This window comes from Pecten maximus, chromosome 11 (assembly GCF_902652985.1).
Source record: "Pecten maximus chromosome 11, xPecMax1.1, whole genome shotgun sequence".
Taxonomy (NCBI): Eukaryota; Metazoa; Mollusca; class Bivalvia; order Pectinida; family Pectinidae; genus Pecten; species Pecten maximus.
In genome coordinates, this window is record NC_047025.1 from 28,920,845 (window position 1) to 28,945,510 (window position 24,666).

The 24,666-nt window shown below is 36.4% G+C and overlaps 1 protein-coding gene across 3 annotated transcripts in view; it reads left to right on the forward strand.

The window, feature by feature from the left end:
• Window positions 1-23,142, forward strand: part of LOC117337923 (protein spire homolog 1-like) — a 76,270-nt gene extending 53,128 nt beyond the window's left edge. Inside the window, exons 8-16 of one of the 3 annotated variants that reach the window (XM_033899067.1) lie at window positions 8,099-8,216; window positions 8,387-8,490; window positions 8,859-8,958; window positions 9,798-11,524; window positions 13,676-13,696; window positions 15,804-15,938; window positions 16,529-16,630; window positions 17,514-17,614; window positions 17,874-23,142. In XM_033899067.1, coding sequence (XP_033754958.1) covers window positions 8,099-8,216; window positions 8,387-8,490; window positions 8,859-8,958; window positions 9,798-11,524; window positions 13,676-13,696; window positions 15,804-15,938; window positions 16,529-16,630; window positions 17,514-17,614; window positions 17,874-18,231 — 2,766 coding nt within the window. In that variant the 3' untranslated portion in view covers window positions 18,232-23,142. The remainder of the gene's footprint in view (window positions 1-8,098; window positions 8,217-8,386; window positions 8,491-8,858; window positions 8,959-9,797; window positions 11,525-13,675; window positions 13,697-15,803; window positions 15,939-16,528; window positions 16,631-17,513; window positions 17,615-17,873) is intronic. The other 2 variants (XM_033899068.1, XM_033899069.1) reach the window with 2 other exon arrangements.
• The last annotated feature ends 1,524 nt before the right edge of the window (window positions 23,143-24,666 follow it).

Sequence of the window (24,666 nt, forward strand, 5' to 3'; positions counted from 1 at the left end):
ATGTTGACAGTGGTCAGTTAGTTATTTATTCATATTCCGATTCAGATTTCTGTTAGGAAAGCGGAATAATTACATCAGTATTCGCAGTATTTTTAGCTAAAAAATGAAACCTGACCATTACCTTGGCCATGTATAGCTGTAAGATCTGTGGATTCCAGTCTCCATGACTGATTGTTGGTCTGTATAAGAAGAGGAGAGCGGCTACCAAACAGAGGAAGTGTGCCCCCTCCTTCTCCCCTCTCATACCCCCCCTCCTTCTCCCCCTCTCATCAGGCTCTGACAGCCCAGACATATTTTTCTCCCCCACTCCATTGTTTATATCACTAAAGTGTGGGTCGGTGCAGGATCCTACTGTGCTGGCCAGGCTGACAAGGTGATGATGGTGATTGGCTGTGATGTGTAGTAGTAGAGTTCACAAGAACAAACCCCTAAACCTGGAAATATATATACTGTGCAGGAAATGCTTCTGATACCAAGTCATTGTTTTGCACACAAAAAAAATATTTGGGAAGTCCTGAGTTGACCTGATCAGATAAGATTTTTTAAACAGCTAGATTTAACCTATGTGGTGTATATCAAAGTCAATTTTTTTTTTAAATTTATTGAAACAGACAATTACTTTTGGACGTATTTTTAATGGGTGTTAACTTTTACATGGTCTGTTTCTCAATTGATTACAAGTTGAAAAAAATCTCACATAGACCAACTGAATAACAGTAATAGCAGAGTTTTAACATTATTGTTCTGAGCAGTAATCTACAGTTAGGGTAAACGGCTGTTTGAAGTGGGCGTATTTTTTTGTCAAGTGACATTTAAAAATTTTAAAGCAGTTGTAAAATATTTTCTGGAAAGAGCAAAATTAAAAACACATGTATTTCTGAACTGGAGTTATCAGAGGCCAGTTTCTGTTGCTGACACACCCATGCCTCTACACATGCAAGGCTTTGCCTCTAACATCTGGGGCCGGCTTGCTTTAGTCTCCAGACAGCTACTTCATATTGAAGTCTATTGAATTAGAGCCTGATATTATAATGATATTATATGATATAACTGTATTACAAATGTGTGGACATTCTAGGGAGGATAGAGTTGGTAGGGAGACATCAATCATTTCTCTTAAGGATCTCGACATATGGTACAGTAGAGTTACACATCATTACCATTGAAAGAGCCACTCATTGATTCAAAGATAAAGGAACTGTTTTGGACAAGTTGGAACTATATACCTGCGTACAGCTGACTCTGTTACATGATTAAGACCTGGTAGCTGTATATCTTAATGATTTTCTGGATATATTCTCTGTGAAAAGTCATATTTTGTTGATGCTGTGATTTCATTTGTGAGAAGTTACTCTAATAATGTAGTATTGGATCAGTGAGATTTTAATTTTGTGAGAAGTTACAAATACTGTGATATTCTGAAACACTTGAGCTATATTTTGAGCTTTGAGAATGTTTTGTCAACGTCCGCTCAGTTTGACTGGTCTGGGTCAACTTCGGGAGGAGATGGACACAGATGCTCTGCTGAAGGAGGTAGGTCTGACGTTACACTTCGGTGACACTATCGTCAGTGTTCTGGTATATAACTTGTTGTCTAAGTACATGCAGCTCTTTGAGAACACGGGACTGCCAGTTGACAGCCACATCCAAAACATGCAAATCATTAAAAAGTTAAGATCTCTGCAAATAATTTTGTCAAAATATGAAAGGTTGCTGTTAATTTGTTTTCAACTGTTTTTTTCTGTTTTTTCAACTGTTTTTTTTTCTGTTATCTTAATCAAGACAAAAGTTGTTTTCATGATTACAAGGATCACTAAAAATCTGCAGTATTGTTTGACATAGGAAACTAAAGAGAGTGCTGATAAAGATGTTGTAGCAAATGATATGGGCTTATCCAAATTAAAAAGTTAAAGAGAAGTGGTCTTTTTGATGCCAAATTGTTTTGGCAGAGTAAGATCCCAGACATAAAATAGTGGATATATATTAGTGTAGAGTGCAGTAATGTAATCTGTTCCAAATGGCTAACCAGTTGTAATTAAATTCCTGTTGCCTTAAGTACCTGGTACTGATGCACTAAGAGCATTCTGATGGAGATGGAAACTTTTGTGCCTTCATAAACATATGATAATGTGAAATTTTCTCAACTTTCAGTTAATTATTCCATGAATGTGTCGCTGTATGGGGGGTACTATCTAGTGTGCATGATCTGTCACCTTCAATTTCTAAATTTTATGTTAACACTTAATTGGATGGCAGAGTGTTGCATCGTGAGACTGTATCTTTTGTCACATTGTATACAGAGTTATTGCCCTTTTTTTCAAACTATATGCAGAGTTGGTGCCCTATTGTTAAACTAGATACAGAGTTGTTGCCCTTTTGTTACACTATATACAGAGTTGTTGCCCTTTTGTTACACTATATACAGAGTTGTTGCCCTTTTGTTACACTATATACAGAGTCATTGTCCATTTGTCACACAATATACAGAGTTGTTGCCCTTTTGTTACACTATATACAGAGTCATTGTCCATTTGTCACACAATATACAGAGTTGTTGCCCTTTTGTTACACTATATACAGAATTGGTGACCTATTGTTAAACTTTATACAGAGTCGTTGCCCTTGTGTCGTACTACATACAGAATTGTCGCCCTTTTTTCAAAGTAAACGTAGCTGTTGCTCTTTTGTCAAACTATAATATTGTTGCCCTTAATAATGATCACATGCAGGGGATGGTTGCTTTAGGTTGGAGGACTGATAAACTGCTGAATGTTCATTAGATTGATATGATGAAATAACCAAATGAATTTGTATGGTTTGTAGGTGTGTAACATGTGTAATGGTTTACATAGATGTTAGATGTACATGTTGATATTTGAGGAGGAAGTCGTACAATTGCTGCTATAGGAAGATACACCATGTTGTTTATCTTTTAGAATCAGTATACCTACACTTAAACACATCATTACTCCCAGATCATCAGTACAGATCTAGAGCATCTATAGGAATGCGAGGCAACCTACCGTAATATCCAATTCTTGATTTTTTTTCGAAATCATTTTTGAAAGAAAACTTTTCTTTTCTTCAGAACAAAATAGGCAAAAAATGTTGAAACAATTAAAGATATTCTATATTTAACAGGGAGATAAAGCTTGTTAAAATACTTAGATATAACCCAGAGCTGTCTGAACAGTTATATTAGGTTTCAGAACATAATTGGTTCCTATAGGCCCACCTATCCTCAGCTGTTTAAACGGATGTGCTTATCTACAGCTGGGCAATAAAACACAACTTTGAACTTAGAAAATTGGTGTACATTCTGTTAAAGGAGAAAAAGACGTGCAGGTTTTTTTCCTCATCTCAGAATATTCACACTGTGTTATTGATGTAGAGAAGACATCTGGTGGAGTTCTTCACAGCATATTGTCGCAGACGTCTGGTGGATATCCTTGCAGCATTTTCGTCACAGCATTTAACAATGTTAGGTTGCCATCATAATGACATTATATGATATTTAGGTGGCCATCGTCATGGCAATATACATTATGTTTGACAAGTCTTCCAGTGGCCATTGTCATGGCTTTAAACTATGTCATCATTGTGTCATTATACAGTGTTAGGTGACCATTGTCACAACATTATGCTTTGTTTGACAAGACTCCAACTTCAAGTGGCCATCGAATAATGGCTAAGTACCATGTATGGCAGAAATTTTGTGGCCATGCATTGTCATGTTATTTTACAACACTAGGTGGCCATCGTCACAGCATTATGAAATATTCGAGGGCTATCATGTCATTGTACAATATTTGACAAAACTTCCAATGGCCATTATCATGGCTTTATACCATATATGGAAGACATTTTGTGGCCGTTGTCATGGCTTTTACAACACTAGGGCAGTAGGTGGCCATCGTCACAGCATTATACATGGTTTGAAAAGACTTCCAGTGGCCATCATCATGGCATTATGTTGAGGTGTCCATATAGTCATGGCAGTATACACTCTTTAACAAACTTTTGAGGTGGCCATCATAGTGGCATTATCAAATGTAATAAATCATCGTTGGGAAATTGAAAATGAAATGACTGTTCTTTCTTTGCTGCAATCACTGTACTATATAGTGTTAATTGGTTGGTCAATTTGTATGTCAAGGTTATCATGTGAAATAAGTTCTACAACATTAAGTGATTCTAGATGCTATGATACAAAGTATTTAGAAGCATAATGGTACTGTACTAAATACCCTGTGGTACACATTTCCAGGGAACAGTCAGTTGGGGGGGGGAGGGGGGGGGGGGGGGGGGGGGGGGGGGATATAGGGAGAACATTAGCCACACAGGATATATGGCCAGTGTATATATAACATTAATTTACCATGTAAAAATCATCTTCAGTCTTCAGGTCAGCAAGTTCTTTAGTCCAGACAGAAGGAGCTCAGGTGTACACTTTGGTTCCCCCAAGTTAATCCAGTCAACTTACCGTATTTATCCTGCAGCAAGCCCAGGGGATGTAAGGGGTGGGGTTATTATAGGACCAGTATACCATGTGTTGGTTTTACTACTAATCTTGTTCTACTTACCCGCCCTAGTTTATCAATATTTATAAATATGGTAGTAAGTGTTTATGCACGCAGTTTTGTAAAACAAGACTTACTAGACAGCAAGAGAAAACTGTTTTACAGGGAAACTTGTAGGTTGTTTACAAAATATTTCAGAAGGAACTCTACAAGCTTGAGGTAAACATGGTCTGATTACACAAAACAAACCCCAAAACATCAGGATATTACCGTCATTAAGAGCAAAAGTTTTCACAGGAAAAAACAAATAGTTTCAGCTGTAGCTGACAGAAATGTGATTGATTTCCCTTGGGTATATAACTTTACCTGTACTGTGTTGTAATAGTAGGTTAGGGTGTAAATTACCTGTACTGTGTTGTAATTGTAGGTTAGGGTGTAAATTACTTGTACTGTGTTGTAATAGTAGGTTAGGGTGTAAATTACCTGTACTGTGTTGTAATAGTGGGTTAGGGTGTAAATTACCTGTACTGTGTTGTAATAGTAGGTTAGGGTGTAAATTACCTGTACTGTGTTGTAATAGTAAGTTAGGGTGTAAATTACCTGTACCGTGTTGTAATAGTGGGTTAGGGTGTAAATTACCTGTACTGTGTTGTAATAGTAGGTTAGGGTGTGAATTACCTGTTCTATGTTGTAATAGTAGGTTAGAGTGTAAATTACCTGTACCGTGTTGTAATAGTAGGTTAGGGTGTAGGATATTACCGTCATTAAGAGCAAAAGTTTTCACAGGAAAAAACAAATAGTTTCAGCTGTAGCTGACAGAAATGTGATTGATTTCCCTTGGGTATATAACTTTACCTGTACTGTGTTGTAATTGTAGGTTAGGGTGTAAATTACTTGTACTGTGTTGTAATAGTAGGTTAGGGTGTAAATTACCTGTACTGTGTTGTAATAGTGGGTTAGGGTGTAAATTACCTGTACTGTGTTGTAATAGTAGGTTAGGGTGTAAATTACCTGTACTGTGTTGTAATAGTAGGTTAGGGTGTAAATTACCTGTACTGTGTTGTAATAGTAGGTTAGGGTGTAAATTACCTGTACTATGTTGTAATAGTAGGTTAGGGTGTAAATTACCTGTACCGTGTTGTAATAGTAGGTTAGGGTGTAAATTACCTGTACTATGTTGTAATAGTAGGTTAGGTTGTACATTACCTGTACTATGTTGTAATAGTAGGTTAGGTTGTACATTACCTGTACTATGTTGTGATAGTAGGTTAGGGTGTAAATTACCTGTACTATATTGTAATAGTAGGTTAGGGTATAAATGTCCGAAGTTGAGATTCATAACAGCCAGCTGTCTATTTAACCATGAAACCAAAGTGTCTGGGATCTCATGAGTGTTGTAACATTGAGAACGTTTGGTCGAGGAAGAGCTTGAATGATGATGGCTGCTATTTTTGATCAGTTGTTCTGATTTCATCATGATCAAAGTAATCTTCAGGTGAATTAGGTTAGGTGAATGTAATTCAATAAATTAATTTATTCCACGGTATGGAGAATGTGTTATTCGTACAGTACATTGCTGTGATGTTGGGAGTGATGATCAAAGCCTAGCTGTCCCATTGATCCTTCTGAGGGTCATGTACCTTGGAAAAGTATACAACTTGTCTTATAAAGATCATGGAAAATGTTTCTATCTGAATCATTTTTTGGCAGATATGAACTTTTTCTGAGTTAAACTTTCAACTTAAGTGACATTCCTCCTTGGTTGTATCATTTTGGAGGTATATATTCCTGAAACAGTCGAAGATTCCAGTTCTAATTGTGGAATATGTAACAAAAGCCAGATGGCCTTACTAAAACCATTACGTACACTGCAGATTCTGCCTGAAGTCATAATGTGTAATTAGCTTTCTTTGGTGTCTGTTTTAAGTCATATAGATTTTCAATCTTTAAAAGTAAGAATTTCAGATAGCTGTTAGGAATTGAATTTCTGTAGAAATCTATAGCCATGTATACATAGTTTGCTTAAGATAATCAAAGGCAAGTTCATTCTAAAGTTAAAACAAAAAACAACAGAATATCAAAAATGGATTTAGATTCAGAATGTTTTTTTTTTATATATTAATACATATACATGTTGTGACAAGCCTTTCAGTAAAGACCAGTTGAAGCAGAGAAAAATGTCTAAAATATAAAGGTGTACGTTCTTTATAGACAGTGTTTTTATTTGGTAGCTTTATAAAGGAATGGCATTCATACTTGGTTAGTTTATAAGGGACAAGAGGTATAGGAGAGGATATGCTGTACTGCCTTTGCTCTAAGTACCATGGTAGCAAAGTACACATGTCAAAATGTACTGGTAATCTACAGAATTCTGTATCATTAACATTCATAACTACCTACGTGTGAGTCAGAACCTTCAATGTATGTGGCAACTGTTAATACATAAAACGTGCTGAGTTTGAATGTCAGGCCCTAATTAGCCACTGTAATTAATGTAAGGATGTAAAAGTAGCAGCATACAAGCTGAAATTTATATAGATGGCTGTATACATAATCTGATTAACACGGAGACTGTTGAATTGTGAATAAAAACTGATTTGTGGAACAGAAAAGCCCCGGTTCAAGAGTGGGTGCTGATTTGTGGGACAGAATCAGTTGTTTGGTAGAATGGGAGCTGATGAGGTAGAGCTGCCTTTATATTTCCATTACCCTCAATCCTCTTGTTCACTGTAAGACACCAGCTAATCTCTGTTGTATTCCACAGATAAATTTTTGTAAGTGTTACCAAGATAAGACCAGTATATCTATCTCAACATCAATAGCAATGCTTCACTGTCAGCCTAACTCTCTTTCTCATTCCTGATGTTAAACAGGCACCTGTACAAGGTCATGATTTCAAAGGTTACTTGGTCCAGGCACCTGCAATCCTCATGTGTCAAAGGTCATGATGTCAAAATTGACATGGTTCAAGCACCTAGTTCTTGCATGTCAAAGGTTGTGATGACAAAGGTTACATTTTCCATGCACCTGTAATCTTCCCATTTTAAAGGCAATGATGTCAAAGGTTACTTCATTCAGGCACTTGTAGTCCAGGTTCAAGGTCATGATGTCAAAGGTTACTTCATTCAGGCACCTGTAGTCCAGGTACAAGGTCATGATGTCAAAGGTTACTTCATTCAGGCACCTGTAGTCCAGGTACAAGGTCATGATGTCAAAGGTTACTTCATTCAGGCACCTGTAGTCCAGGTTCAAGGTCATGATGTCAAAGGTTACTTAATTCAGGCACTTATAGTCCAGGTACAAGGTCATGATGTCAAAAGTTACTTCATTCAGTCACTTGTAGTCCAGGTTCAAGGTCATGATGTCAAAGGTTACTTCATTCAGGCACCTGTAGTCCAAGTACAAGGTCATGATATCAACAGTTACAACTTACAGGCATGATCACAGGATAGGTCAATAAAAGAGCATATTAGAAGGTCACATGAATTCATACTTTAAATAAATGTGAGTTAATCATGATAGACCATATTTTATATACCAAATAAATAACCTTTCCTCAACTCCTTCTGTCTTTACAGGTAAAAGATAGGATATTAAAATCACCCCCTAAAAGGGAGCTGGATCCTGTCGAACTCTTACTTCGGGACATTCGTCAACAGCCCAAATTACGACCGGTCAAGGATGGCAAGCTTTTAGGTGAGTGGTCATTTGATGTTATGTCTTGGAGCAGAAAATGTTTTTAGTCTTGAATTTATGTTTGATAAAAATTTCTTACATTTAATTCTTACAAATATAACAGAAATTGTTAGTTACTGAATTCATTCTATAACTTAAAGTATATTTGAAAATTGTGGTTTTATTTTAAGTTGAAACATCAAGAACAAAACTCAATAATGATGATGAATCAGAAAGCCCTCTTCCTGTCAGAAAGGTCATCAAGCCAGACTTCAATCTTCTACGTAATTTTGAGGTAATGTATTACACTTGTAAGCATTGGTGGGATATACGAAATTGGTTTAATGTGTTAAAACGCTTTTTCGTAACTTTGAAATATTGTATTTATCCAGTGATGACCCCACAAAAGTTCATTAAAACTCTAATAACATCAACTTTTTCATTGTCGTGCAATAAGAGAACCCCTTGATTTGAGGTTTTTGTCTGCCATTGGGCAGTATAGATTTTACAGTATACTGAAACCGTTTTCATTGTATGTTCTTTTCTATAAGACAGAATAGATAAAAAAAAATAGAACATATGAGGTGACATTGTCAAAACTAATACTATATATACTATATATACATTTAAAATTCCGTTTTTCTTTGATTCCTACACTATTAGGATGACACAGATGAGTCTGAATGTAGTTTACAGTCGTCACGGCGATCCAGTGTGGCATCCCCATCACCAGAAAAAGAAATTCGTCCATGGCAACGAGCTGGTAGGTCAAGGCTGTAATAACTGCATTTTCTGTTTAATGATAGATCTCATTAACTTTGGAATTTGATTATCATATGGCAAATGAAAATGACATAAAAATTTCTGAAAGGAAATACTTACACAGCCATTGGTATATCCTTCACTCAAGTTATTTTTCAAAAGTTACAAAAAGCAAACTTTAGAGGGAAAAGCTATTCTAAGGATGAATTGACCTGTTTTGCGTCACAGGTTTTCTTTTCACAATATCAGTTGAGTTGTAAGGATAGGACATAAAGTGAAATCCAACTAATTAATTATTGTAATTGGTTTAGGTTTGGTTTATTTTGTTTAATGTCCTATTAACAGCTTAGGTCATTTAAGGTTGGCCTCAATTCATTACAAATCACAACAAATAATCAGCAAGTTTACTGTCTTTACAGGAATAAATTGATGGAAATCTATATAAAAATGAAAGATCACAGATACAATTGCGAACTATTTTTTGTGCGTCGTCATTTGTGCGGCCCCTGAAGCAGCCTTGAAGGGTTAGCCAATCAAATTGCATAGAACAACATGACTAAAAAATAATCCTAGTCCAGGTCAACATGACAACCGATCAGAATGCATATAGAGTTTATACCACGTGTGATGTAAGCTGTAATGATTATTTCATGCCTTTGGAGTTTAACCTAACCAATTGTGGTAGAATTGTGGTTATTAGTATAGAGTGCAGATTTATTAAATTTCACAGTAAATAGTCATTAAACTCTGTCTAAACCACCATTTATCCTACTGATCCATATTAGTACATATATATTTCACTATGTATTTTCACTTACACAAAATTATATCTCACTACAGTGGTTCGAGATCTGGCTACAACCCAGAGCAGGCCTGTGATACTGCAGCGTAGGAATACCATAACGGTGTGTGAGTCGCCTGTACAGGTATATCCAACCAGCACCCCACAAACCCCGATCTTGGAAGAAACTGATGAAGAGAATGTAGTTTCACAAAAAGACACCTCCATTAAGCCTCCAACAAATTTGCATGATAATAATGCTGTGAAAAAAATTCGGCGTCAGTCGGCAGTTTGTAAATCGCATGTGTCTGCCAATGACGTTCGACAAAGACTGAGTTTAAAACTGCATGGTAACACTCCAGCAACGTGCATGTCGTCCCATGACAGGGTGCATGCTAGGGCGATTCTTTCTTCACAGTCCTCTGGAAGTTCTGAAGACCTGCTGTCTGAATCATCATCTCAGTCATCACCACGGATGAGAAAAATTAGTGAACCGTTACTACGGACATACCCACAAAAAGTACAAAGGTCTGTAAGTGTGAGTGATATATCTGGCAATAGGCCTCAGCCAATGACAAGGTCAAGAACAATGCCTAAATTTGGAAGTGAATCAGAGACAAGTGAAAAATCAGCTGTGTCCAACGAGACTACAAGACCTGTCCCTCGACCCCGCCCAGTTCCCGCCCCAAGAATAAGCCGTAGCTCATCTCCTAAAACTGTTCAGAAGACACCCTCTCCTGATCTTGTTCTCACCAATGGTGTGAAAAACTCCCTATCCCCTTCAGTGTCACAGCGAGACTCTTCCCCAACTCCAGCTAGGCGAGACACGTCCCCAACTCCAGCTAGACGAGACGCTTCTCCAACTCCAGCTAGACGAGACACTTCCCCCAAACCTGTGAAGCGCCACAGATCTTCTGTACATAGGTCATCAACTCAGAAAGAGCATCACAGACATAGACTGAATTCCTCTGAGGATGAACAAACCTCTGATAAGGCTTCAGAACAAAGGCATAGGTCATCCGAACGAAGGCAGCGTTCATCAGAACAGACACAGCGTTCATCAGAACAGACACAGCGTTCATCAGAACGTAGACGTTCTTCAGAGCGTAGACAACGTTCTTCAGAAAAGAATCAAATCGCAGATCCTAAATATATAGTGCGTAAACAGCGTACATCTGAGCGCCGAACCCCTGTTGACATGACCTCGGAAATGAGTTCTACCTCCACCTCTTCCTCTGCTGTGTCATCCCCATCTCATCTCTCACCCGAACCCTCCCCCAAACCCAGCCCCACTCCCCGACCTCGTATCCAGCGCTCTGCCAGTCACGTTGTTAAACGTCAAATGACTATATCTGGTGGTCCAGTGCCCACCGCAGACACTGACCAAGCAATTCCACAAGCAAGTGTTTCTACTAAGGATAGTAGAAAGATATCTATTCGGAAGGAATCTTCTTCAGAATATAAAAGACTTGCATCTACGACGGAATCTGCTGAGGTGAATCCGAGGGTTCCTCGCAGATCAGATTCGTCACGTACCCCACGACCGATGAGCCTGATGGAGGCAGATGACCGCCGGGCTATTATACAAGAGGCAGGAGAATCAAGTCTCCAAACTAATGGTGCATCCAGTTTCTCATCTCTTGATGTGCGAGACCTGCTGAATGTAAGTTTGAGGATGAGGTCCTCCGGTGCTGGTGAGGACCATGCTTCTACTACTACTAACTGTAACGGTAGTCCTGCACCTAGCTCCCATCCATCTTCTGCTGTGCCTGCTGCTGCTGGCTCTGTGAGTATTCTAACATCCTGGCTAGTCAGTAACTGTTTTGTAGAATCACCTCCCCAAACATCCCAGAATTTTGCTTTCACACCCAGACATTGTTTGTCCCACCAAGTTTGTTTTGATTGTCGCTCATTCCTGTGAATTGTGAGTTTCATTTATTTTCAGAATTTTTCAAATTTTTTACAAAAAATCATTATAATAGTGTAAGGTACATGTGTGTATATCCTCTTTGTTTTAAGAATCTTCTTTGTAATGTGAATCCTTTCCATTCCAATCATGAACAAATACATGTAGTACTACTTAGTCCCAAAAGCTGCCTGGTCTCTTTATATAATAGTCATAATAATCAATAGTGTAACTCTAGCTATAGATAAGGGATGCCAAACTTACAGAAATAAAAGATTGTTCGAGTTCAAATTACTTGCCTTTTTAGGTCATCTGACCCGAAGGGTCAGGATGACCTATAGTCATCATGCTTCGTCCGTCGTCGTGCGCCGTCCGCCGTCCGCCGTGCGTAAACTTTTCACATTTCAAACTTCTTCACAAGTTCCACCAGTGGGATTGAGCTGAAATGATGCTGGGATGGTCCTGACCAAGTGTTGTTATTTTTCGGGTCGGTCTGAAATCCAAGATGGCCGCCACAGCCGCCATTTTGAAAACACATTTTAAACTTCTTCTCAAGTTCCACCAGTGCTGTTGGGCTGAAACTTGCCAGAAATGATCCTGAGATGATCCCCACCAAGTGTTGTTATTTTTCGGGTCGGTCCGAAATCCAAGATGGCCGCCATAGCCGCCATCTTGAAAAACACATTTTAAACTTCTTCTCAAGTTCCACCAGTGCTATTGAGCTTAAACTTGCCTGAAATGATCCTGACATGATCCCGACCAAGTGTTGTTACTTTTCGGGTCGGTCCGAAATCCAAGATGGCCGCCATAGCCACCATCTTGAAAAACATTTTAAACTTCTTCTCAAGTTCCACCAGTGCTATTGAGCTGAAACTTGCCTGAAATGATCCTGATATGATCCCTACCAAGTGTTGTTACTTTTCGGGTCGGTCCGAAATCCAAGATGGCCGCCATAGCCGCCATCTTGAAAAACACATTTTAAACTTCTTCTCAAGTTCCACCAGTGCTATTGAGCTGAAACTTGCCTGAAATGATCCTGAGATGATCCCCTACCAAGTGTTGTTATTTTTTGGGTCGGTCCGAAATCCAAGATGGCTGCCAAAGCCGCCATCTTGAAAAACACATTTTAAACTTCTTCTCAAGTTCCAACAGTGGAATTGAGCTGAAACTTGCCTGAAATGATCCTGGTATGATCCCGACCAAGTGTTGTTACTTTTCGGGTCGGTCCGAAATCCAAGATGGCCGCCATAGCCGCCATCTTGAAAAACACATTTTAAACTTCTTCTCAAGTTCCACCAGTGATGTTGGGCTGAAACTTGCCAGAAATGATCCTGAGATGATCCCCACCAAGTGTTGTTATTTTTCAGGTCGGTCCGAAATCCAAGATGGCCGCCATAGCCGCCATCTTGAAAAACACATTTTAAACTTCTTCTCAAGTTCCACCAGTGCTATTGAGCTGAAACTTGCCTGACATGTTCCTGAGAGGATCCTGACCAAGTGTTGTTATTTTTTGATTGGTCTGAAATCCAAGATGGCCGCCATCTTGAAAAACACATTTTAAACTTCTTCTCCAGTTCCATTGGTGCCATTGAGCTCGAAATGGGTGAGGATGTTAAGGAAGGAGGGCCAACAAAGTGTTGTTATTTTTCGGCCTAGTAAAATCATTGACTTGGCAGCCATGGCGGCCATTTTGTTACATGATTGTGCAATCATGGTTTTCCTGAACAATGCCTATTTCAAACTTCTTCTCAAATTCCACCAGTGGGATTCAGCTCTAACTTACCAGAAATTATCCTTAGATGGTCCAGACCAAGTGTTGTTATTTATTGGGTCAGTCAGAAATCCAAGATGGCCACCATGGCCAACAGTGCCACTATATACTTGCTACAGAGAATACATTCTACAATAATATAAGGGTTTTAATTTAGAGTCAGATGACCGTTAAGGCCCCTGGGCCTCTTGTTATATAATAAAAAGAAATCAGCTGATACATAGATCTGGAAATGAATGTATAATGTCTTCCTTTGTCAGATGCCCCAAGTTTTGATCAAGGTGACACAACAAATTGACAGATATACCACCTTGTCTTCCTTTATTCTAACAAGAATTAATGTGACATCCTCTTCTGTTAAGTTAACATGTTGTTCTCCTGATAGCCTTGAGCTACCAGGATACACCAGTCAGCATGTTGCTCTCCTTATAACTTAGGATACCAGGATACATGAGAGGATGTCTGCTACTGTTAGAACGGTGGAGGACAAAGTGCTACATCTGATTTGACTCATAGCCTCTACTGCTGTTCACTGACCTCTAACCTCTGCTCAACATTTAACTGTAGCATCAAAACCCAGACCTGCTTCAGGTTCTCATAGATGAATTATTCTAAAAGTCAACACAATTTCACATTACTTGAAAAATTATGATTGATTTATCAAAGGCTTCATTGAAGTTTAACCATTTAGTAAAACAGTTCAGTGCTATCAAGTCTTGAATGATATAAACTGAATTATATTTCCAAATTTTAATCAATTCTAATTAAGTCATACAAATTGAAGTATATCGAAGTCTTTTTACATTATTTGAGTCCTGAAAGTTAGCCATAAGTTTAAATTACCCATTACAGAATTAGAATGATTTAAAGTTTAGCTGTTAATTTTGTTCACTGGAGTTTCCCTAGCAGTCTTAAGGTATTATGGTTTAAAGTATAAAACCTTCATCAGTCTGGGGACTTTTCTCATTAAAAATTCATGGTGTGTTTTGCTCAGTGTGACAAGCATGTAATCACAGAATTCATTTTTTTTTTCATAAAAAATACTTTAAAATGGCAGTAACATAAAGCTTCTCATTGGCATGTTTGAATGTTATCATAATAGTAAACTTGCATGTGTTTTTGTCTTAACATACAAAATATTTGTAGTACGTGCTGAGAAAACAAAACTGCCCGTTTATTTCAGAATAAGATAATTGATTTTAAAGATTATGCTGGAATGATTGTCACATTTAGCTGTACACAGAAAGTTATATATCTTAGACGGTACTTGTTCCGGGCTTCATCGATTTGAATTACATAGCCACTCTCTTTAACCCTGTATAAACAAGTGTGGAATTAGTGATTTGATTGGCACACCCACTTATTGTTTAGTGACATGTACACATTTTAGGCAGATTTCATTTTAGTAAGTAGTCATCTATGTAATAGTGTAAACATGCTTTGTTGTATTAGTTCAGTTTATTTTTTATTAGAGTGCTGAACATATAATACTATTACCGCTACATTTGTATGTTTTATTTTAGTTTTCAATCTTTTCCTCTGTTTTCATATGATTTGGTTACGATATCTGGCATGGTGTGAGAAACATTCCGTAGTGATTTAAGGATGTATGCTATACTAACCTTCAGTGATCAATATTATAGAACATTTTATACTTTTCTTCATGTGTGGTTCTTTTCTGGTCTTGGCATGGCTGATTTTTCTTAACAATTTACATAGATAATTTGCATTATGTTAACCTATAAACCATTTATATCTTGAATTTTTTCTTCATCAATAATTCTTTAACTTCATCAAAATATTTAATTCAGTTTTGGATAACGGCCAATGTAATTTTTCATTCTTTTTATTTAACACTGGTTTCTATTTTTGACCAAAGACATACTTCTCTTTAATGCTTTATTTATCAAATAACTAAAGATAAAATTTGGTATCATATTATGGAATGAAGATTTTATCAAAAATAATTTTTATTTTCTTGAAATGTATTTAAAGATAGTCTTTAAACAAGTTTAGTGACAAATTATCAGGGATTGGTTTTTGAAGTACTGTACATGTAAATATGATAATATAGCAATGATGTATTGGTACAGTGTAAACATACAGTGTAAATATGATGATATAGTAATGATGTATTAAGTTAGATTTATTTACTACATGCTGATTTTTTTTATTAGACAGTGATTAAGTTTATCACAGCATTTACCTGTAGAGCTTACCTGTAGAGCTACAAACCTACATTTTGTATGGTGATATGTCACATTGATTGACCTTATTGGAGACTTATTGACATTATTACTGGATCACAGTCAGTCATAAGGTTTATGGCAGAAGACACAAAAGCTGAATTCTTACCATTGTTTTAAACAAAGATGTCCGCATTTTCAGAAATGGTCACATCCTATTGAATGTCTGTCTTTAACCCTGGAGGAGGTCACTCATATCCGCACAGTCCTGACGAAGGCTGAACTGGAGTCGGCCATTACACAGAAGGACCTTTATACATTACTGGCTAAGGGCAAAGTAAGTACTTTAACAAGGTTACCCGCATCCACAGTGTCCTCTCTAAGGTTGATCAGGGACAAAGTAAGAGAATTGAATAAGGTCGCATAGTCCCAAGGTCACACAAAAGTACAATGTGACTGCAGATCATATCATAAAATGTGAGTACATGTGTCAAGGTCACAAAAGGACAAACTAAGTATACAGGTCAAGATCATGTCCAAGGTCAAAGTTTGAATATGGGTGAAGCTTGCACAAGGACAAAGTACTCTTTTTAAAGTCACACAATAACAAATTGAGTACATGTGTAAAGGTCACACAAGGAAAAACTAAGTACACAGCTAGGTCAAGATCATGTTCATGTTCAAAGTTTGTATATGAGTGAAGTTACACAAAGACAAAGTGCTCTTTGTTTCAACAACAAATTGAGTACATGTGTAAAGGTTAAAACAAGGTCAAAATGATTGGAGATGTTAAGTACATGTCTGCTACATGGATGTCCAGCAGATCACATAGTTGTCTTTATTCCAAGTTAGCTACTTTCCTATACATATTTTTCAGATATTAACTTCCTGTATACATGTATTAATTGTGACTGTTTCTTCTTTCAGATTTGTTTTACATGTAAAGAAGTGAAGTTCTCCATGTTTGGACAGTGGGGAACTCGGTGTAAGATATGTAAGAGAAACGTCTGCAATAACTGTCTCCGCAAAGTAAGTCCCTACAGTGATAACCCCCTCACAGATCCCCCCAGGTCCCTATATATAGTGACAGCCCCTCACAGATCCCCCCAGGTCCCTATATATAGTGACAGCCCCTCACAGATCCCCCCAGGTCCATATATATAGTGACAGCCCCTCACAGATCCCCCCAGGTCCATATATATAGTGACAGCCCCTCACAGATCCCCCAGGTCCATATATATAGTGACAGCCCCTCACAGATCCCCCCAGGTCCATATATAAAGTGACAGCCCCTCACAGATCCAACTAGGTCCCTATAGTGATAACCCCCTCACAGTCCCTCTTAGGTCCCTATAGTAATAACCCCTCACAAATAATCTTAGTCCCTATAGTGATAACCCCCTTATATTCCCTCCTAGATCCCTATCGACTGACAACCCCTCACAAATAATCTTAGTCCCTATAGACTGACAACCCCTCACAGTCCCTCCTAGATCCCTATAGACTGACAACCCCTCACAGTCCCTCCTAGATCCCTACAGACTGACAACCCCTCACAGTCCCTCCTAGATCCCTATAGACTGATAACCCTCTCACAGTCCCTCCTAGATCCCTATAGACTGATAACCCCCTCACAGATCATCTTAGTTTTATATAATTGAGACCAGTAGCATTAATTATCTATTGGTGAGAGAGCAAATCTGATTGGTTTAAGTTTGCAATTGGTTTTGATTTTCTGTGAAGTGAATGTAAGTGAAAATTCATATTGACTAATGCAATTCTTAGGTAATTGAATCTCAATAAGATATAACAGATTAAGCAATTGTCTATTACAATTCTAAACATGATAACTGATTGGAATGATAGATAATGTGATACTGTCATTGATAATTCATGAAACACTATTTTACAGATGAATGTGCCAACTGAACACTTTGAGAACATCCCTGTACATACTCTCAGTCCCATACCTCTCAGTCCAGAAACCCTGGACATCATCAGGGCATATGAAAGGTAAGTTATATGGAAAATGAAAGTAACAATAGTGTCAATTTTATTGTCATTGCTTACCATTGATGGAACAGTAGTTTAAGTTTTGTTCTGATTTCAGTTCTCTAAATAGGATCCTGGATTGTCTGTATAAGACCGAAGTTATTGTTTTGTATGATAAACTATAAGCCAAAGAGTTTATATTTCCATAAATGATCAGAAAAATTTTTCATAGGGATGTGTGCCCATTGCTTAGTCTATGAAATATTGTATTATCTTTCAGTACGGGGTCTGTTCCTCACTCTCCAACTTTGCAACGCAAACAGCAGCAAAAGCTGGAGACGAAATCTGTAAAACCAAAAACACTTCAACGTGCCAACACATTTACTGCAAACCAGGGTCCAGCCATGCTACCCAACAAGAATCTCCTGAAGGGCCCCCAGATGAACATATGTCGTGATTGTAAGGGAATGATTATGGAGATCATAAGGACAAGTCGAACTTCGATTGCACTTATCAATCAGGGGAAGGAACTCCCTAAAAAATCGGAGAGTTCAAGTTCTGAAGATGAAAGAAGTGGAATGAATCTCTCCTCACTGTCTCTAAATGTAAAACATTTCTTCACGCCAACAAAAGATTGACATGTGGGTCATCTTGTATTTACTGTTGTGTGTTACTGGGGTAAGATGTTTTCTGAAACGCCTTGCTCTTTCGCCATTGATGCAATATTCTAGATGGAGAAAATGGACAGACATTCCCTTGAGTTCTGATGAAACAATACCAATGGACACAGCTGAAAAACACTATCCACTTTTACACTACTATTTCTCAATGTTGTTGATTTTTTTATGAAATTAGTTGTCATGGTAACATAGAACAAAAAATACCAGCACCATGTTATCTAGTGTTTTAGCTATGTTATAGTTAAACGAGTCTTATATTGAAATGTAAAAATACCAACACTGTTAGTTCTGATGACAGAGACAGCAATTTAAAAGTGTTATTATGTTGTGTCACATTATTGATTAAAACATTATAAAAATGGTTGCATAAATTTTCATTTGAGAACAAAGTTTGAACTGAATTATTGATAAAATGTTGATGATTATCAAATGAATATGAAAGGCCTGTGTAACGCCTTGTATGGTTTGTATCGATGTGTCCGTGTTGTTCCCACCGATGACGTTGATAGTAGTTATTGACCACCATAATCTCCTGTTGTCATAGATCTGAATTTGACTTCATCACTGTAGATCCAGGTTTTCTCTACATTAATTTTTTATATTTTAGTACATTCAGATTTTTACTTAAATTTTTCAGGAATTGAGAAATGAATTCTCTATTTTTTTTTTACTTTTAAACATTTTGTTTTATGATGTAATGTAAATATATATATGGTGTTTTTGCTCTCCGCTATTAATATTTTTTCAATAAACAATGTGTACTGAACATCTCGGCAAGTTTAGATAATGTCTGTCATTATTATCACAATACAATCAGAAACATCAACTCCAAAGTATTAAAATTCACTCAAAATTCATGACATAGATTGCATAATAAATTGCGTACAAAGTAATGAGTTAGTCATTGAGCCATCTGCATGCATAATCAACAGGTAATGAAACATCTATAATTTCAATATTACAGATATAATTCTTTTTTATTTAATTTATAATTTTGTAAATTTGAATAAAAATCATTGGAACTTGTGGGCAATCTTGAATATCACTCACGTGTCCAATAGTTTTTCCACTTATAACTTACCATGATCAACTGTACAACACTGGACATTTCTGATAATATGTTGATATCATTCATTTGAGTAATAGATAATACAGGTTCAGATATACAACTGAGTGCCATATCCAAATTTAAATTTCAACACAATTTGCAAGATTTTTTTCCTCTTTCTAAATGTTTATTATAAATGATAATTTCCAACTAGAAAATTCGATGGTTTTGTTATCGAGCTCAGTGTGAACTAGAAAGGGGTTTATTTTTATAGAAATAATTATATGTATAAACATGAATTGTGTTCAGCTGATAATGATTTAAGTAAAGAGATGTTTATGCCTGGAATCAAGATATGTGTTGAAATGTTTATGAAGTGTGAATTTATTGGACTAGAAATTTATGTTTCTGAAGGGTTAGTGGATGAGGAAATGGTTGAATTTTGTGTGTAGAGAGGTTGGAGAGTGTGAAACTAGAAGTTTAAAGAGGTTTAGTTGCGTGTGCATAGTCCTATGTGTCTGAAGGCTTAATGGAAGTGAGTCCATCAGATTAGAAATTCAAGGGGGAATATATGTGATATAACACAAGAAAGTTTGTTCTAGGAAGATTAAGGCTCATTAATATGTCCAGCTAGCAATTCTAGTGTTTGGAGATTTGGGACAATATCTGACTAAAAGTTTTCAAATATTCACTGGAAAGTCTTGTGTGTATAGAATTGAGGTATACCAGAAAATATGTAATGTGTGGGGGGGAGGAGTATGTGGATTTAAATTTGGGTAGAGGACAGAAGTAAAGCTGAAAGAGGTGAATTGGTATAGAAAATTGGGGCTGCGGAAGAGAGGTATGAAGTAGGGGTTTGATAGATGTATGTACAGTATAAAGGATTGGAAGAGGATGCTAGACGTAAGAGATGTAGAAGTGTTTTTATCATTGATTTTCTCATTTGAATTTCTCTTTGTGTATGTATATATATATATATATATGTATAGTCAGAACTATTCCCTTGTTTTACCATTGTGGTGCTGTATGAGATATTCTGTGATTCCGTAATTATTTTGTGTAGATTTCATTAAACTATGTTCATCTGATGAAAGAGATGCAGTTGATGTGTAGTCAGTCATTGTTTAGCTTGTTTCTGAGAACATTTTGTATACCAATGTGATATTATAACACACAACGCATGCCGTGATGTGAAATTGTACCACAACCCAGTTGTTTTATACTTGCTTTGCTAAAAAGTTAGGAATTGAACCGTGATTGACACGTTGTAGTGTCAACTCAGAGACAGAAGGCTCACAATCTTTACCCACAACATACCCAGTGTACTATTTAACTCCACATAGAAGGGCTGGACTATTGAGGTTGTGAAGTCTTGGGACCTAGCTATACGTGACCTATATATAACTTAATTGTTGGTAGATGGTTTCTGTAAGCATTACCTTGACAAGTTTCCAGTGTTGATTAAACTCCAGGTTGCATTTAAGATATGCAGGTATGCTATGTTTAATAGCCAGCTATTTAACAAGGCGTTCACGGATTTTACAATATTACTGTATTACCAAAACCCAACATATCAGTGATTTGTTTTCACTGTTAAGATGCTGTTGAATGTGGGTTTATTGTGAGCTTTTGTATTTACATTCCCAATATCCAACACCTGTACAGATAGACTTTTTGCATTCTTGATTTTCAGTGATTTAGACAAGTTGTTAAATGATAATGTAATATATATGCAAAGTGAAAGGACATTATTAAATGGCACTATATAATTGTAAAAACCACCGCAAACAGTGGCAGTATCCTTGTATTGAATCCACACAAATTTTATATGAACTAAATCACAGGTCCTAGATTATATTATTGGTGTATTAAGACTACCTGTGATTACAAAGTGAGAATGGATGGGCAGACTGTTGATTGTAGATATATTTTACTGTTAAACATCTGTTGTACTGTTGATAACTATCCATATAATGTAGTGCTGATCATTACACTGGCTGTTGAAAGTTTTAAAGTTTATTTATCTTAAAAGACATGTCGATTCAGCAATTGAAATTATCCAATAAGTCAAGGTGCTTTTCATTTTTTGGTCACAAATTAATTGAAGATCTTGAAAAGTGAATTGATGTTTATATCATGTTAAAAATAATGAACTGTACCTACCTAATTGCATGTGATTTTGAGATTTTATTCAAAGAGTGGTGGGCGATAACATTGTTATTTAATTGAATGCAATCACATTCTTTAAATTTTGCATCAATTTTCAAGTTTAGATTTATAGATCAAGTTGTTCTCAGTCTGATAAAGACAAAAGGATGAAGCAATAGGAATACAAAATGTGCATGTAATGCAAGTTGTTTGTTGACAGTGTTTTTGTCGATTGTGATATCTATTAAAACAAGATGATTGTTTTGTATAACATTTGTGTATTTTGACATCTATAACAGTTACTATAGTTGATTTTGAATCTCACAAGCTATCAAGAAAAAAGGTTTTTGTCCTAAATAGTATGTACATTTTTTCACCAGTATAGAGCTTATAAATCAAATATTTCTAACTTTCGTTAGAAGTGATGGATACCATAGTATAAACTTGGTTTAAATGCATTGTATCACAATTAATAATGAACAAATTATAAGCCTGGTAGATCAAAGTATTTTAAGGTAAAACAAATAGTCTGTTTCTGTTTTCAGACCAACCCTTATGCTAGTATTTTCTGTTTAAAAGTATTCTGAACTCTCCTAAGTTATACAAATATTTTTTAGAAATGATCTTTAGATTTTACACACTTAATAACTGGTATTAGTGTTGTTCCGAATACAGGAAACAGTCATTCAAACTGGTAACAAGGCAAGGATACACAGTTATTTTTGGTCATATGGTTGGTTAATTTTTTGTAAGTTTATAGACTGAAACTTCATAATAGTCTCAACTCTTGGTGCTTAAGTTCTATTTTATAATGATTTAAAGTTTAGAAGTGATTTAAGTACCATCGCAAATACTAAACTATGATATAAGTACTACCGGTATTACAATTTAAAAATACAATTAGTATTCCACCTGTCCCATCGTCAATGTTTCACTTACCATGATTTAGTCACATTTCATGATGATAACACAATATCATAGCAAAGTTTAAGAAATAGTCATTTATTTATTTTCATATTAGAATGTTTTTTTTCTTTTTTCTTTTTGGAATGTTCAACACAAGATTTCTTACCCAACATAATCTAATTAAATTGAACATAAATTTCATTTTCTCTCTCTCTATATATACATGTACTTTCATCACCATCATTTTTGAATCATACTAGAATTGTGAATAAGATATAGCTATTTATTTGATTATATATATTGAGGTTTGTTGTAGTTGATAATGTCCTGTGGTAAATGGACTGCATAATGAGTCTCACTTGTTACCTGTCACCTTCTGTGTTGTCTAGGTTACCAGTTACAGAAACAAAGCAATACCTGTTCCTGTACCTACCACATCTATGTCAAATAATTCTGTTGATACTTGTATTTTCTTCGTTTCACTTTACACCTTAAAACTTAGAGAATTGATGTTTGATGGACCCCATACAGGTCCTAAGATGTCAGATATTTGACCGACTCGGGTCTTAGTGATATTATGCTCCTTTCTCCTTAAATGATCCTAATTAGCAAATGAAATAATGTTGTTTGGGTGTGTGACCAGCCACTCCCTTGGTTTTACCCTGTATTGTGTAGACAGGTAGTGTATTGTAGGTCTCTTTTTTTTTTTTTATCTGAAATCAATACATACCAACACCACATGAAATAAAATATAAGAAAACAATTACCTCTGGTGTTTATGTTGTTTGTAGAACCAAAGATCCATAACTGTGTGTTGTGTATATGTGGGACACTTAAGCAATGAACAGTGGTTTTAATGTTGTTATAGTCGATATGGCTGCAAGATGTATGGTGGGCAAATGGCATGGGAACCTTTGCCCACCATACATCTTGCTGCCATATCGACTATAACAACATTAAAACCACTGTTCAATACTTATCTTTACATTGTCTGACCATTTCCATCAACTTTGAATAAAACTAAACCAACGTAAGAAAACCCCGCCTTTTTTAATGTCACATGACCCACTGGGTGTTATAGCCCGAGGCACTGGATGTTATAGGCGTATGGTGGCGACTGCCTCTTAGCATTGTGTCAATGGGGAAATGCGGAGCAAATGTAAATATAAGTGTATGACTGCCCTTGTGTAAAGCATCGAAGAGTCATAACTGTGCGTTGTGTATGTGGAACACAAGAGTACGAGACACGCTGCCCTTGTGTACAGAATCAAAGAGCCATAACTGTATATGACTGTGTAAGTGGGTCATAAGAGTATGAGACACACTGCCCTTATAGATATAAAATTAGGCAACTATATGTAAGGAAATAATGCACATACTGATGGATGAAAGCCCACCTACATAGTGGTAGTACAGGGGTCAATATTGAGGACAAGACAACAAAATGTATATATTCGGAAGTGTAGAGAGGAGTAAGAATGTTCAACATTGTCAAAAATGTATAACTATAGGTTCAATTTCTAATATAAGTTCTTGGGGATAAATACAATGAAAATGGTGAGTTTTTTATATAAAATTTATTATCAATTTTTTATAACAAGAACAAAAGATATACAAATTTGTATATACATGTACAGTATATGTATACACTCAGTATCATGAAAATGAATTTGGTCAACATCACACTAGATTAACATAATTCTCATTTACAAACATTGCTATCAATATGAAATTAAATGTATTGATAATCCTGGACAAAGGAACCTGCGCTTATTAGTGGTAGAGCTTGGTGTACCACTAGTGGAATCGGATACATGCAGTATACGTCAAAGTTATATAATGTTACTGTTGATACAAATCATACATCATTACCAGCTTAATGTTTCCAAGGTTTCACATCAATAAATCCAAACCACGTCTTCCCAAAGAAAATGTCACTTCATTAAAGTTTTCCATTATATGGTAAAGAAATGATCACGATCACTGTTGAAGCAGAAGTTCTACATCCTGTATAACTAGAGACTGCTATATGTGCATCATGTTGTTTCTTCTGTTACATTGTAAAAAGAAAAATAATCGCTTTTTATGTTTGAACCATAAACTTTGTAGAGACGGTCGCCATCTTGGAAACTCACTCATTCAATTATGTTCCATTACAAATGTAATGGTTCCATACCTATTTGGTACAACTGGTACCAACCAAATAAAGGAACACACGGCAAGTCTTTGAGGATACCATTCAAACTCAAATTGGCTCCGGTATTATATACTCCAATGACTAAGATTTTTTA